The sequence below is a fragment of the Megalobrama amblycephala genome, linkage group LG18 (assembly GCF_018812025.1).
Source record: "Megalobrama amblycephala isolate DHTTF-2021 linkage group LG18, ASM1881202v1, whole genome shotgun sequence".
Lineage (NCBI taxonomy): Eukaryota > Metazoa > Chordata > Actinopteri > Cypriniformes > Xenocyprididae > Megalobrama > Megalobrama amblycephala.
The window spans coordinates 10,961,129-10,978,340 of record NC_063061.1 but is presented as its reverse complement, the minus strand read 5'-3'; the positions used below and the strand labels follow the sequence as shown (position 1 = coordinate 10,978,340).

Genomic DNA, 17,212 nt, shown 5'->3' with positions numbered 1-17,212 from the left:
ATCATAAAAAAACATTTTATTGTAAAACTTGATCATCTAAACATAGTGAAATAGCGGTAATATTGAGGAAAAAAAAAAAAAAAAAAAAAAAAAAAAAAAAAATATATATATATATATATATATATATATATATATATATATATATTAATTATTATTGGCTGAAGCTGACAACAGCCACTTAGTTTTGCCCTGATAATGTTTTATATTTGTATATAAAAAATAGTGTACTTGTTTTCCATTTTTGTTGATCATAATTTTCCAACCATACTATAATTGTACAATTTTAAATTATTATTATTACTATTACTAATACATATTTTAAAATACATAATACATATTTAAATATACTTTATTCTTAAAAGTAATTATTATTATTATTAATAATATTAATATTATTTTTCAGTATCAAATTATTTAATTGTGTCCATTTATGATATATAAAATCCTAGCTGTTTAAGACAAAGGAGTCTGACATTTTTTACATAAATGTTTAAAATGTTGTTTTCAAATTTTCTGGTTCGGAAAAATGCTAAAATTCTTCTGGTTTAATTGCAATGGAAAAAATGGAGGCCTGTATCCTTTACATACATCAATTCACTGTGGTTTTGTGTTCTACAGTATTTAAACATGAAAATTATACATGAAAATAGAAATGACATCAAGAAAAATAGTAAATGAAGTATAAATGTTATTGTTCTAATCCTATATAAATACATTTGACTGATATTTTACTGACATGTTTCCTGATTAAAGCGGGAAGAGGAGTTGAGAAAGGAGGAAGAGAGAAGGAAGGCTGCGGAGGAACGGCAGCGCTTTGAAGAAGAGAGGATGGAGCTGGAGAGAAAAGAGCAAGAGGAACGAGAGAAGCGGTACCGCGAGAGGGAGCGGCAGATCGAGGAACACAGGTAGGAATGATGCCACAGTGGCCAATACCGATGACCCTCTGTCATACATTATTATGATGCTATCTGTGTTTACATGCGCGGTCACAGGAAGAAGATGCTGGAGGAGGAAGAGGCCAAAGAGAGGTCAAGGAATCAACCCTTGATTGTAAGAGTGCGTGTGCTTTGCATTCAGTAAACCAGGTTTTGTGTCTTACAAGATGTTTTCTGGCTTGAAAAATGCGAAGAATGCATGATAATCTATGCGTTCCAGTTACTTTGACCTATGACCCATGTTTCTTCCATGGGCAGTACACAGGCTTCAGAAGTATTTACACAAAATCAGTTCAGATTTATTGCACTAGTCATTTGTAAAGTAAATAAGTTACAAACAGAGGTATGTGGAGTAACCCACATTTAACTGTTATTAACAAAAACTTTTGCTGCCCCCTGCTGGAAATAAACGTGCATCGATTGTCTTTACAGACAGAGCCCAGCTATGACGATCCTACCCTGGAGAAAAAGGAATCAGAGGTTGAGGTGGGTTGAAACGGAGCTGTTAGGGCCACACTAGCATCGCTTCATTTCTCAGATAAGTGTTTTTAAAAGGAGAACAGACTCTGACCCAACAAGCTCAAATGTGGAGCAGATTTGTGTTATGATGACAGATATTCTGCTGGGAATTACATGTGGGTCAGTGGGATTCCTCTGGCTATTTAAAGACAGTGTGTTTCTGTGCGTGTGCAGTCGATAGGATCTTCATGATGAGAAGGGGACAAAAAATCCTAATGCAAAACATTCTTACCTGCACAGCATGCACACTGTAAAAAACTATTTTCATGATTTGTTATAACATTTTTCTTTTGTCAAATCAACTTAGATAATTAATGTGGTTCAGATAACATAACATTTTGAGTTTCTGTTGATTAAACCAATCGCATTCATTGTATTACCTCATTTTTTTTTATTTCAATGAACTCAAAATTTTAAGGCAACCAGGTAACTTACTTTTTCAAGCTAAACCAACAGTTCTTTTTTTATAGTGTAGCTATAACATTAATACACTACTGGTCAAAAGTTTGGAAAAATGAAGATTATTAATGTTTTTGAAGGAAATCTCTTATGTTCACCAAGTCTGAATTTATTTGATCAAAATACAGTAAAGACAGTTATATTGTGAATTTTTTTTCACACTTTAAAAACTGTTTTCATTTTGAATAGATTTGATCCTGTGATGGCAAAGCTGAATTTTCAGCATCATTACTCCAGTCTTCAGTGTCACATGATCCTTCATTCTAAAATGCTGATACGGTGCTCAATTATTAATAATGCTACTTATTATCAATGTTGAAAACTGTTTTGCTGCCTAATATTTTTGTGGATACAGCGATACATTTTTTTGCATAATTCTTTGATGAATAAAATAACTTTATAATGTCTTTACTGTCACTTCTGATCAATTTAATGCATCCTTGCTGAATAATTAATATAATTTTTATCCTTGCACAATAATCAATTATTATTTTCTTTTAAACTTACCCCAAATTATTGTTTAAAACTGTTTTCAACATTAATAAAAATTAAAAAAAAAAAAAAAAAAAAAAAAAAAAAAGTTTCTTGAGCAGAAAATCAGCATATTAGAATGATTTCTGAAAGATCATGTGACACTGAAGACTGGAGTAATGATGCTGAAAATTCAGCTTTGATCACAGGTGTAAATTACATAACAAAAAAAAAATATATATATATATATATATATATATATTCCAAACATTTGACTGGTAGCATTATGTATTAAATATTAAATATGTTTACAGGAGGCAGCAGCCATCATTGCCCAGAGGCCCGATAACCCACGGGAATTCTTCAAGCAGAGAGAGCGAGCCATAGCCAACAGTGTGGACATCTCACCAGTCACCACACACAGGACCGGTAAGATCATAGTAAAGGGTGGAGAAGCGGAGAAGGATAAGGAAGGCGGTTGATGCCACTAAGCCTCTGTTTGTCCTGCTACTTGCTCTTGACTTGTCTCTCAATCTGTCATATAATGTGAATTGAACAACACAGCTCAGGAGAGACCATCTGTCTGAAAACTCTGCTCTGAATCACCACAACAGATTTGTGAGGGTCATAGACAGATTATTTATATAGGTAAATTATGTAGATAGATATTGATATATTTATATAGCAAACAGAGGTAAAAAAGAATAGGATCTAACCCTCATATATGGTGGCCCCAAAGTTATTGTAAGCCACAGTTATAAATCTCACAATCAGTGTTGGAATATCGCATTACAAGTAATGCAAGTTAAGTAATCAGATTACTTTTTCCAAGTAACTAGTACAGTAAAGCATTACTTTTAAATTTACAAGAAAATATCTGAGTTACTTTTTCAAATAAGTAATGCAAGTTACTTTGCAAACTCAGAATATGCACTAATTAAATATGTAAAAACTCAAATATACTTTATGTATTTAATCTCACGTTATTAACCAATGTCTTTGCTGCTGACCTTCAATGATCCAATTCAATCATACAAATTAGCAAAAATTACTTTAGTTAAACATCACATTTGTGTTTAATTTTTTGTTTTTATTGTTGAAGAGTGCTGAACTTTCTTGTCTAAGCTGTGTCCTCTATTGTACAGGCGTGCATTTGCATTTCCTTCAGTCTGAGGCTTGTTCATTTCACTTATGGTGTAAAAGGGCCTTTACATTTGCCAAAAATAGAATAATTTTGGTGACAAACAGATGACAGCCCAGATGAGAAAAAGTAACACAGTAATGCAAAAGTAACGTAACACATTACTTTGCATAAAAAGTAACTAACGCAATTAGTTAATTTTTTAGGGAGTAATGCAAAAGTGTAGCACATTACTTGTAAAAGTAACTTTCCCCAACACTGGTTAGTGACAGTGTCTTTGAATTATAGAACAAAATATCAAAGGAAGTGGCAACATACTGTATATGTGCTAAAACTAGTTTAAACCTCCTCATGCTGGTCATTTTGATCAATACAAATAGTCTAATCTAATTTTATTCTAAGTTTATTTTTTTAACATTTCTGTGTTCTATGTATTTTTATGCCTAATAGAGTATTGCATACTATAAGTTAGCAACATGCTAACTTGCAAACTCATTTGGAATGAATTGGTTGATTGTGCTTTGCTAAGTCATAAAGTTTGCTGATTGATGGTTTTGTTTTGTTTTTTGTTTTTTGTGTGGCTAGTTGAGAAGATACTTTTTTGGTCCAAATAGCTGCTTTGTTTCATATTACAACTTATTTTCAAATTTATCACAATAGCTTCAAATGTGCCTTCTTCTGGAGCTTGAGTAAATCAGTGATTTCAATCCCTGCTGAAAAAAATGAGTAACTGAAAACGAGTCAGAATTGGTCTATGGAATGCTATTTGAGATAAACCTTCTTAAACCAGCAACCCACTTTAGGCAAGTTTAAGCAGTGTTTTTTTTTTTTTTTCAACAGGGATGTTAAAGCAAAGATTGCTGTACTGTCAAAAATGTTTTATTAGTACCATTTTCCAACAGACTGTATGATCCTGTTGAACAATGCAATATTATTTCTGGGTGATTGTGTCATTTCATTGATTATTTAAGATCATAGACTTTTCAGTGTTGGAGAGAATGTCAAACTCTTCACTGCCATCTGTTGTTGAAGGGTGTGAGACCATCACACTAACAGCTGTTTTCTTGCCTCTTCCCTTCTACCTAACTTTTTCTCTCTATTTCTTGGTAATTTCCTTTTGTTTTTCTTCTGCTCACACCTTCCTTTTCATTGTTGACATGTCCTTTTTTAACCATCGATCCATTCCATCTCTCCTTCTGACGATCCTGGATCTTATTTAACCTTCACCCAACTGCTGCACATCCGTCATCACTTCTGTTTTGAACTCGTGCTTCTCTATCTCTCTGGTCTTTCTCTTTTACACAAATTTCTTCCCCTCTCTATCACTGGATTTATTTCTTCCTGTCTATCCGGTTTGGTCTTTGTCTGTCACATCTGTGTACGTCACTCTATGTGTGTGTGTGGGTGTCCATGCGTCCCACACGATGGTCCCGTCTCCCGTTTACCAGGCCGCTTGGACAGTCCATTCTTGAGGCAGCAGCACAGTCCATCCGATTGCAGCCCACCCCCTTCTCGCACTCCGCCCCATACGCGGCGGCAGCCAGGCCCACCTGGTAGGTACTGGACAGATCTTGCTGAGGGCCACTGTATCAGCGTAGGATCACCAACTCACCAGCCTAGCCTGTAGCCAGCCCTCTCACTGAATTACCGTTTTTCTTTTGGCTTCCTCAGCAACACTGTGAGCATTCACTGTAGCTGCACTGCACCGGGATGCATCAGGTCTTCCAGTGCAGTACGTGCTAGTATAAAAGGGATAGTTTGCCCTAAAATTAAATGTCTTTGACTTTTTACTCACCCTCATGATGTTCCAAACCCTTATGACTTAATTTCTACTGTGGAACACGAATGGAGATATTTTGCAGAATGTCCAAGCAGCTCTTTTCCATATAATGAAAGTGGGTATGTTGCTCCAAAAAAGGACAAAAAGTACCATGGGATTACCATAAAAAGAGTCTATATGACTCTATTAATTTGCTGTATTCCTAGTCTTTTGAAGCCACACATAATAGCATCACATTTAAAGGATTAGTTCACTTCTGAATGAAAATTTCCTGAATACGGAAGGCGGAAGCACTTGCAAAGCATATACGTTTGTATTTTTTTTAGAAAATGACAGATCGTTTCACTAAATTAGACCCTTATACCTCGTCTGGTATCATTTAAAGCCCTTTGAAGCTGCACTGAAACTGTAATTTTGACAGTCCATTGTAGTCCACTATAAGGAGAATAATCCTGGAATGTTTTCATCAAAAACCCTAATTTATTTTTGACTGAATAAAAGAAGGACATGGACATCTTGGATGACATGGGGGTGAGTAAATTATCAGGAAAATTTTATTTGGAAGTGGACTAATCCTTTAAAGGGTTAGTTCACCCAAAAAATGAAAATAATGTCAATTATTACTCACCCTCGTGTCGTTCCACACCCGTAAGACCTTTGTTCATCTTCGGAACACAAATTAAGATATTTTTGATAAAATCCGATGGCTCAGTGAGGCCTGCATAGCCAGCAATAACACTCCCTGTTTCAATACACAGAAAGCTACTAAAAACATATTTAAAACAGTCCATGTGACTACAGTGGTTTAACCTTAATATTATAAAGTGACGAGAATACTTTTTGTGCACCAAAAATAGCAAAATAGCGACTTTATTCCACAATATCTAGTGATGGCCAATTTTTAAAACGATGCTTCATGAAGCTTCGAAGCTTTACGAATCATTTTTTTCTAATCAGTGGTTCAGTGCCAAAATCATGATTTCAGTAAACAAGGCTTTGTTACTTCATAAGTGTTTTGAAACTTCAATAGTTCATGTGACTTTGGCAGTTTGATATGTGCTCCAAACCACTGAATCGAAACAAAAGATTCATAGAGCTTTGAAGCTTCATGAAGCAGTGTTTTGAAATCGCCCATCACTCGATATTGTTGAATAAAGTCACTATTTTAACAGATTATCAGACAAAAAATGTAGGATGGGGACTTGATTTTATCCATAGGTTGATGATTGGATGGAGGCTGAACTGTGTACAAGCTTGCAATCGATTGTAAGAAAAGTGGGCAGCCTGGTCTCATTGTTAATATGTATTTTGTAGGTATTAATACATAAAACTTACAGCTACAAAACGTACGTTTTTGTACCATTGGATAGATGCTGAAACATACAATAGTGACAACATTTAAACATAAACATTATTACGTATTTACTGCTAAAAAACAATATTTTGTGTCATAAAGGTATGGCAGTGGCTATTTGCAATAAGTGTAAATAACAGTTAGATGCTATTTACACAAAGTGAAAATAGCATATTTTCTTAATGATAGAATCTATCACTATTTGCAGTGTAAATAGCATCTGTTTACACTAAGTGAAAATAGCGTATTTTCTTAATGATAGATGCTATTTACACTAAGTGCAAATAGCTGTAGATGCTATTTAAACTAAGTGGAAATAGCGAAAGATTCTATTTACACCATGTAAAAGTATCAGTTCTTTGCAGTAAGAGTAAATTAGTAATTAGATGCTATCTATACTTTATTGGCAGATACTATTTGCACCTCAGAATTTTTGTACATTAACAGGATGCAATAATATCATAGAGTGTAAATGATTATATTTATAAAAATTATTAAAGGTGCTAAAGAGGATGTTTTCGACGACTGAGAAACCAAAGACTGATACTGAGTTTTTGAAATGAGCATGCGTAAGAACAACCCCCCTCCTTCACAGCTCATTTCGAGGGAACGCCTCCCAAAACTCGTGCATGAGTATTGGAACACTATTGTAAACAATAATGTAACAAGTATTGTTTGTTTACCACCGGCATTCGCTGTGTCGTGTTAGTGGATTCATTATGTCGGACTCACCGCAGGTAACTCATAATCTGCAGTTGTTACTCCTGACAAAAACATTGCATGCGGCGCCTGTGGAGTGTGGAAAGTTACTGGAGCGCGCACGTCTCTCACAAGGAACGTAATGGCAGTGATTGACAAGCCAGAGGGCCAATCGTTTATGCGATGATCACACAAACGATTGGCTGATGTTTTTAAGGCCCTACCTCGTGCACAGATTATTCCTTTCAGTGCACCTAATAAATAGTCTTTTATCAGTTAGTAAATACAGTTTCAAGTAATATTGCAAAAATGTATAAAACAAAACATCCTCTTTAGCACATTTAATTGGGAGAATAAAAACCCTCACCTTCCCCTAACCCTACACAATAAACACTTTTAATATTATTAAACACTTGTTTGCAGTTTATTTCCACTTTTAGAACATTATTTTCATTTTCATTGAAAATAAATACAAGCTCGGCAAAAGGTGGATTTTAACCTGTGTCGATTGCGTTAAAAGCCAGGTCTGCGAGCCTTACTTGCTACTGCTGTGCCACTGAAGACTTTGCGTTCCACGCGTCTTTTTTAAAACTTGAGTGGCCCAACAAGACATTGGTGGGCGGAGCTAGTGTAAATAGCGTTTGCCAACAAAGGACACTATTTGCACTTAGTGTAAATAGACACTCCGTAAAGATATTTGTATTATTGCCCTTTTACCATTTTATAGATCCCTTAACCCAACCACCAAACCTAAACATAACCATTTTACAGAGAAAATAAAAAGAATATATAAAGCGTAATGGACAGAAATGTTTAAGAAAAAGACAACTTTATTAGCAATATAACACTGAAAAGATATTTTGAGCCGATAACAATACCAACCGATACCAATAATTTCTTTAAAATATGAAGAAAAACATAACAGACACACAAGTGTAATCACAATAATTTATTTATTGCAAAAATAATGATTTAACATTTACACAAAATTGTATTTATTTTAAGTCTTAAACTTAAAGTGTAGTCTTGTTTAACATGTAATCCTTCTAAACAAGTCTGCAGCAGAAGTCACACAGAACAGAACAAAATTATATCATTTCATATTAAGTAGATAAGAAAACTGCGTTTAATAAATACAATGATGACAGAACCACTTTTCAAGGCACAACAGTCAGGTGCTCAACTCGTACATGTTAAGCTGTTTGTCCAATCTCAAGTAACCATCTCCCCTTCTGTATGTCCCATCTCAAGTAATCTGTTGTACTAGCTAACTAAACTACAGCCTTCTCAGTGTCACAATCCATTTCTTTCTCAAGACGACTATTTGATCCATATTGCCATCTTCTCTGGGTCCATAGTCAGTATATGTGTTCTATACTTGTTGTCCGTTGACTTTGTAAACGTTTAGTGTGTGTTATTTTGAAGCTATGCCATGGACGTTTGGAGGACTGAGACAAACTGATTCTTTTGGTTAGGGAGATCTGGTTGAATCTCACCAATGTTACTCCCCTCATGTCCCCCTTCCTCTCCTCCCATGCTCTTTCTGACGGATAACCGGTGGCCCTGCCTGTGCTTCCTTTCGTCCTGTTGACCTGTGAGTGTACGCCACGTTGCACCGCATGTGATTGTGGTCTCCGAGCCCTTGGGCTTGCGTTCCGTGGACCTTGTGTGACTGTGGTATCGTGCGTGACCTTTGTGGAGCCGACCTTGTGGTGTGTTCAACTATAAAATTATACAGCAACACGGGGACAAATGGCGCCTATGAGGACTAAACACTGGGTCTGTACTAAGACCCAACATCTAGAGTTTATATAGAGTGATACTGTTGATTTCACTTTCAGAAATGAGTGAATTTGAATTGTGTCACTTGGCCTGTGCAACCAGTTTGTATGATGGTCATTGTGGTTTCATGAGTTGTGTTTGTCATATGTCGTGTGAGGTCTTGGTGTTTTTGTTGCATTTCAAATTGGTGACTTTGGTACTAAACATTTCCCAGCTAACAGGGAATGTTCTCAGAACTGTGGCTAACGTAATTTTCTCTGTTATGAACTACCATTCTTCAAGTAACTTTAATAGAATGTTCATTCAAAGTTATTTGGTCTTTAATTATGTTCTCAAAACATTAACACAATACAATTGTTTATATATTTTTCATGGAAGATTTTTTTTTTTTTCAGAAACTATTTATTTTGATGTTCATCTAACATTTTTTAAATGTTACTACTTGTTTCAGATTGTTCAAAGAACACTCAAAAGAAGCATTCCCATAATGTTTGCAAAATGAAAAAATTGAATGTTCCCTTAACATTTGCATATCCGAGAAAAATGTTTTTAGAACATACTTTTGTTAGCTGGGTTCATAGTTCAGAGGTTGCTCTTTCAGAGCTCAGGAGGCTTGATTTTTCATAATGTTTTTTCATAAGTAACTTTTTCTCAAATTTATAAAATATAAATTTATAAATGAGACAATTGTTGGAATACAGTACGAATGAGCTCAGATAATTTGATCTTACTTGACTTTTGATTGCAGATGTTTTGAAATCTGTGCAATCCTGAGCAGAAGAAAGAATTGAGATATTAAAGAGAACTCATCTGTAATTGTTCTTTACAATGGGTTGGTGTGTCATCATTTAGATATTTTCTAAAAATTGCTAGACAAATAGATTCTAGATCTTGTCTGCATGATTACATTTTAAAATCTTGTCTTATATTGACCACCTGTCACTTTAAACTCAATTCATTGAATATTTTTAACCTTGCTTTAGATTGTCATGAGATCGAGAGGTCAACCTTTAGTATTTATGTATGCGTATTATTTCATAAAGCCCTGACACATGGTAGATGCACATGATTATACATGCTTCAGTGCTGTTTTGAGTGTACATTTTTTTAATAAAACATTTTACACTTTCTTGAGTGCATGTTTAGAAAACTACATGCATTTGTAAATTTGTGAACTCATTATCTATGCTGCACACTGTGTTGTGTCTTTATGGTCACATTGGCATGTCGCAATCACTGATCAGAACACTGGGGACAATGCACTTTTTGACAGACAAAACACTGCTTGCTATCGTTTGGCATTGTTAGCAATTCTTTCAGACTATTTGTAAATTTTGTGATCTGTGTTGTGATTGATATTTTGGCTGGCATGTGTTGCTTGAGATTAGTTTGAGCCCACATCAAACGTTTACCTTCTCTTTGATGTCTCAGATGACTCTGATGAAGGAATCCTCGAGCGCAGCATGACCACTGGATGCACTCCCATTCCTAAAATCGCCATTCAGGAGGACAAAGATGACTTCTTTCGAAAGGAGTTTGGTAAGGCCTTAAGAACAAGGGAACTCTTTTTGATATTCATTTAGTGTCTTATCTTGATCAATGTATTAATATTATATTGCATCAGAGAGCCAGAACATAATGACCCATTACCTCCATGAAGTTGGCACCCTATAAAACGAAATAATCCCTAAAACTATGCCATTCGTTTGTACTACATTTGTGCTGATTTGTGCTGCAAAATCAAATGTTTTTTCCAGTTTGATGTTTGAGATATTGAACATTATTTTTTTGTTTTGTGATGTCACTCTCCACCCCATGTCGTTCAAATAGCTCCAAACCTGTGCCATACGTTTGTGCTGGTTTATGCCCTTGAAACAAACACTGTAACCATTTTCCTTCCATAGATATAACAAATATAATTCGGGAGCTGTGACATCACTCTCCACCCCATTTCGTCAAAACCGCACAAAACCGGTATTGTTCTTTTGTGCCGGTTTGTGTAACTATGACCCCTTCTTAAATATAACGATAAAACTTTTTAGGAACAGTTGCGTCACTCTCCACCCCATGTTGTCTAAAATGTTCCAAAATGCAAGACATATTATTTGATAATTGTATGAAATAATCCAAAAAAAAGGATTATTGGCTGAGGTGACATGACAGCAGAGGCAATCCACCTGTCACTCAAGTGACCACACCCTTAATTATGCAGAAATGTAAGGCTTAATATAATTTAAATGGATGAGTTACAAAAAAAATCACCCCCCTCACAGTTGTTATGAAGGGCAAAATTAGCTGTATAGACCAAAACCACAATTTGTACCAGGCTGTAAACTTGTTTTTTTTTTTCTGCTGTAAAGTTGGGCATTTTAACATGGGACTCAATGAGATTCTGCTCTCTTTTGGAGCCTGTCCCTTGCGGCCAGTCGATGAATTGCAGTTTAAGGCACTTCTGTATTGGCTTCAAGAGAAACTGGGGGAGGTTGCCTCTTGGTAACTACCCTTCTTAACGAAAAACCACACTCTCCACCTCATGTCTTCTAAATCGTTCCAAAACGGTTCATTTATGCTTGATTTGTGCTGTTTAAAGAAACCCTGGCTGTAATTAAAATCAATTTTTCTTAAATATTTAATGAAAACAAAAAACAGAAACAGTTATGAAACTCCATAACTTTGTTCGTTGCAAAAACTGAGCACAAATCAAGCACAGTGATATTAAGCAAGCTGGCCTTCATCCATCGCGTCCAAATTCCTGTTTCGGTCATTTGTTCTCGTGCTGTGCTGGTTTATGCTGTTATTATTTTTTTATTTTTTTTACATGAATTTTGTGGTTTTTGTGCCAGATATTGTCAAAGCCATGTGAATAATGTGAACTGTAGCCTACTACTGTAACATGTCTAGCTGTACTTATACTGTACTGGGACAGATATTCAATAAACACTAAAAAAAATATAATTGGATGGTAAGTTTTCTAAATATTAACAGCTAGATGTTTAAACTCCCCCCCTTAAAAACTCACATGAGCTTGTGTATGACATTACACAATAACACATCAAGTTATGCAAAACAATCATCATCTGCAATATGCATAACGCAGTACACTTTAATCATTGTTCCTGTGGTAAAGTTAGGCTAAGGCTACTATTTTCTTTGAATATAAACAATGATACACTGTACAAAGTGACTTGCAATCGTTACATTAAAGAACCTGATTTAACAGATAAAGTTAGTTTTGTTAGTAGCCTATAAATGAATGTTTTTAGGTTGATTTTTGACTCCTTGATGGCCTAAATGTTACATTTTAGGTTACCATTTTTTGTAACAAATTAAATAACTGCTGTAGCGATGAAGAGGAAAACAGACAATCATATAGCTATAATATTAAGTCGCAATATATTTCTGCATGCTAAAACAATTTAATACATACAATGAGAATTTTAAAACTAATGATTAACGTCAACAAATAAAGAGAGTGTTCGATTTGGAGCTTGATTACGTTTTTTCATTAAATATTTAAAAAAAATAATTTATTTTAGTTACTCCCAGGGTTTCTTTGAACAGCACAAATTGAGCACAAATGAATGGCACTGTTTTGGAACGATTTAGATAACATGGGGTGGAGAGTGTTTTTCTACGTTATATTTAAGAAGAAGTCATCACTTACAGGGTTTGTTTTAATGGCACAAATTGAGCACAAACCAATCTGCACCATTTTGGAGCAATTCAGATGGCATGCGTGAGTGACGTTCTGCCCCGAATTATATTTGTTATTTCTAAGGAGGGGAAATAGATACAGTGTTTGTTTTAACGGCACAAACGAATGGCACAGATTTGGAGCGGCATGAGGTGGAGAGTGACGTCACAGCTCCTAAATTGTATTTGTTATTTATAAGGAGGGTGAATAATTACAATGTTCATTTAAACGGCACAAATCGGCACAAATGAACAATACCGGTTTTGTACGATTTAAACTAAATGGGGTGGAGAGTGACATCACACAACAAACAAATATAACAAATAATTGTTTTTGTAGAACAAATCAACACAAACATAGCACAAAGGAATGGCATAGTTTTGGGGATTATTTCGTTTTATGGGGTGCCAACTTTACGGAGGTTGAACACCTCATGCTTATGTGGGCAACATAAGTTTGAAATTGACTTAGGACATTTCCTAACCTTATTCCCCTCTCTTACCTCATCATTAACAGTTATCTCTCAATAAAAGTGTCAAAAAAGGCAAAATAATAATGAAAAAAGTATATTATACAGCTATAATAATAATAACGGTAACAGCTATAATAATAATAACGCTATAATAATAATAACGGTATTTTACAGTGCCGTAGTTACACGTTACTACATGTACTTACTATAGTAATAACAGTAAATTATGCATAATTACAAGTAACTAACCCTAAACCTAACCCTAACCCTATCTATAACTCTATAGTAAGTACATGTAGTTAATTAATAGTACTCAGTACTTATTTGAGTAATTACAATGTAACTACGGCACTGTAAAATAAAGTTTAACCATAATAACTATTATTATTATTTGTATTAATTGTTTTTATTGTTATTGCTCTCTATATATTATTGCAAGTCATGTTATTTTAATACTTAATATACTCTTAGGGTCATCAATTATAAATGTAAATAATAATAATAATTCTATATATATATGCTTAGAATCATAAATTATACATTTTATAAATATATGATAAATATATTTTATAAATATAAAATTTTAATAATATTAGTAATTATTATTATTGCTATTTTATTATTATAATACTATAATACTCTTTGTTGTTGTTTTTTATCCTTTTGGGGTATTTTATATATGGGTATATTATGCTTCAGTACACCACAGAATTTGAGCCTTTAGGAAACAATGAAAATGACCAACAGACCTTCAATATACAGTATTTTATCTAAAGCAGCAGTGTTATTTTAAATAATAAAAAAATCTTCCACCATGTCCTCCAGAAAATTAGTTAATAAGTTAGCAAGGACTATTTGGGATGTAGAATATATTGAATCTCATCAGCTTAATAAGTTACAAAAATGGGAGGCTGTTATCGCTCCCACAAAATCATCTATCACATGCAAACCGGCCCCTGTGATGCAGCCTGGGGCTCATTTGTTTGTCCAGGTTGTGTTTGCCTTCACAGCTGACTGACTTTCTCAGCTCTTGTGTGTCCACCCTGACTGAACTAAGTATCAAAAGCACTTCACTGGGGCTCAATTTACTGCTCATAATCAGAACAGGAAGAAAACGTACCCATAAATATCTTTGATTTTGCCATGAATGCTTCCTTAAGATGAGAGAAAGATGAAGAGTTGTTCTGCATCAAAGGTTTCATCTACTTCCTTTTCATAACAAGCATGTATTTATGCAGTATTCCGAAGTTGTTTTTAGTGAAATATAAAGCACTCAAAGAATATAATGCATTAATACATGAGCAACACTAAATGTCATGTGTTAGCTTAAAGGGCTAGTTCACCAAAAAATGAAAATTCTGTCATTTATTACTCACCCTCATGTCATTCCACATCCGTAAGTTCATCTTTGGAATGCAAATTAAGATGTTTTTGATGAAGTCTGAGAGGTTTCTGTCCTTCCATAGAGCAACTACCACTCCACGCAACTACCGCAACTACCACTCCAAGGTTCAGAAAGGTAGGAAAGACATCATTAAAGTGCTCCATGTGACTCCAGTGGCTTAAACTCAGTTTTATGAAGCGATGCGAGTGCTTTGTTTGCGTAAAAAAAAAAAAAAAAAAAACTAATTTACTACTTTATTTACAAAATAATATTATCCAAAGCGTGTTCATGCAACAATGTCAGCTCTTGCGTGAACACAAAACGCATGCGTCCTGATGCTCTCATGAACGCACATTGCAGATCAATATTTTTGTAAGTTAAGTGGTAAATTATGTTTTTTTGCACAAACAAAGCACTTGTGTCGCTTCATAATATTGAGGTTAAACCACTGGAGTCACATGGAGTACTTTAATGATGTTTTTTCTACCTTTCTGGACCTTGGAGTGGTAGTTGCGTTGGATCTCTATAGAAGGACAGAAATCAGTCAGACTTCATCAAAAAAATCTTAATTTGTGCTCCAAAGATAAATGAAGAATTTTCACTTTTGGGTGAACTAACCCTTTAAATAATGTATTATAAAATTCATTATAGTTTTTTAAGGTACCATTACCATATTGGTGATAGTATATTATATCTGCAGAATTCATTATATATTATGTGGGGTTATGAAAACCTTTATACATTGTAAAAAGGTAAAAATGAGTAGTTGTTACCTGAGTATCTGATTTGACCTTTAAAAATGACTTTTGTTGGCGTAATCCAATATTGATTAAGATTCAGTCATATGAAATATTTTTACTTCATATTATCACATGAATTTTTTTTTTAAATTAGATTAGATTAGATTAGATTAGATTGCCTGACTTTCTGATGCCAAGAAACCCCAAATAATTTTTTACATTTTATTTTTACACACAATGACTGACTTAAAATATTAACCAGATTTTACATTATTAACATTTAATAAATAGGTTTTCACATTGTCACTGCAGTAAAATCAAAAGAAGTAGTTAAAATATTTATTTATATTTATATGTATATTTATAAATATCTGTAAATTAAATTAAAATAATTCATTTTCTTCAGAAGGCAAACCGCAACAGCAAAAATTTTATTCTGTAAATGTTAAAAATTGTTTTACACTTTTTTTTTTTGTTTGCTCTAAAATTGTTCTCGGGCCCCTGGTCTCATGCATTGCATATAAAGGTTTCATAGAAAGCATTAATGCCATTCTTTCCAAATAAATTTCATGAACATGAACATAGTATAGTTCTATATGTTCACAAATGTTTTCTAAATTTCCTCCTCAAGACTTTGACACTCCCAAGCAAACTCCAGTGCAGGAATCCGGCTTCACCAAGACCTCTCCGAGTGATTCTCCCCAGCCCAGCAACGCTGCTCCATTATCCAGCACAGATGACAGCCTGCTAGACCTGTGGGACAGCAGCCCAGCGCCAGCTACTGCTCCCTCCCAGGCCCCTTCTCACATTATGGACCTGATGGAGGACACCCCGGAGCCTCATCTCGCCAGTTCCTCCCCTGCTCTCCCGCAGCCGCTTATGAGCTTCGATGAGGTGCCTGACGCCCCCTACTGCACCGGCACAGAAGACGACCCCTCCAGCCTGGTGGATGTGGCCGGACCCCACCAGATGACCCTGAGTTACCAGCAGGCCCTGCAGCATGCTTCCGGCTCCGACAGCCAGGACCTGGATGACGGACAGCTACTGTTGACCAATGGAGACACGCTGCTTAAAGAAGGGACCCAGGTCTGTTAAAACAGACAATGCAATGCTGCCTTGCCCCTCAATCTGCTGCATGTTTTATTTACTTATGCATATTATTTATGTTGCCACTAGGTGGCAGCATGTACTTTGTATATTTGACATTATTGTTATGCCAAAGACACATAACAAAGCACTAGCTATATTCAGGGCACTTGCATAGAGCTTTAGATGTTTACATATAGCCATCATATGTTTGCATTTATGCAGGCGAGTGAAGGTTACTTCAGCCAATCACAGGAGGAGGATTTTGCCCAGTCAGATGACTGCACTGCAAAAGTCAACCCAACACCAGTTTTTTATAACAAACCACCAGGTGAGATCGCCTCAGATCGAAGCACATGAAACGATTTAATGAATGCAATTCTTGATCTTGTTTTGATGTTAAACAGGAAGTTGGGATGGAATATAATGAAGGGCTCATTCATCAAGTAGCCAATAAGTTCACATTTAAAATCTATTGATAATCAAAGGTAAATGGTATTTACAGTCAATGGGGAGGCCAGTTATCATTTTAGAGAGATTTATTGGAAAAGTGTTTGTATCATTGTTTTTTTAGTATCCCTTAGATACTATTTTTTTTTATTTTTGTATGTCTCCTGCTGACCAGCTAACTCACGTTTCTGTAGTCCTGCTATTCAGATGTGGGTCCAATATTGTCTAAAAATGTCTTGATTAATG

At 35.0% G+C, this 17,212-nt stretch overlaps 1 protein-coding gene across 7 annotated transcripts in view; it reads left to right on the top strand.

Annotated features, from left to right (window-relative positions):
• The window catches only part of dbn1 (drebrin 1), a 95,158-nt gene that overhangs the window by 73,568 nt on the left and 4,378 nt on the right, over window positions 1-17,212 (top strand). For 2 of the 7 annotated variants that reach the window (XM_048166581.1, XM_048166579.1), the window contains exons 7-14: window positions 754-905; window positions 993-1,056; window positions 1,368-1,421; window positions 2,699-2,813; window positions 4,974-5,078; window positions 10,572-10,679; window positions 16,062-16,516; window positions 16,742-16,847. In XM_048166581.1, the coding sequence (XP_048022538.1) occupies window positions 754-905; window positions 993-1,056; window positions 1,368-1,421; window positions 2,699-2,813; window positions 4,974-5,078; window positions 10,572-10,679; window positions 16,062-16,516; window positions 16,742-16,847 (1,159 nt within the window). The remainder of the gene's footprint in view (window positions 1-753; window positions 906-992; window positions 1,057-1,367; window positions 1,422-2,698; window positions 2,814-4,973; window positions 5,079-10,571; window positions 10,680-16,061; window positions 16,517-16,741; window positions 16,848-17,212) is intronic. The other 5 variants (XM_048166585.1, XM_048166580.1, XM_048166582.1 and 2 more) reach the window with 4 other exon arrangements.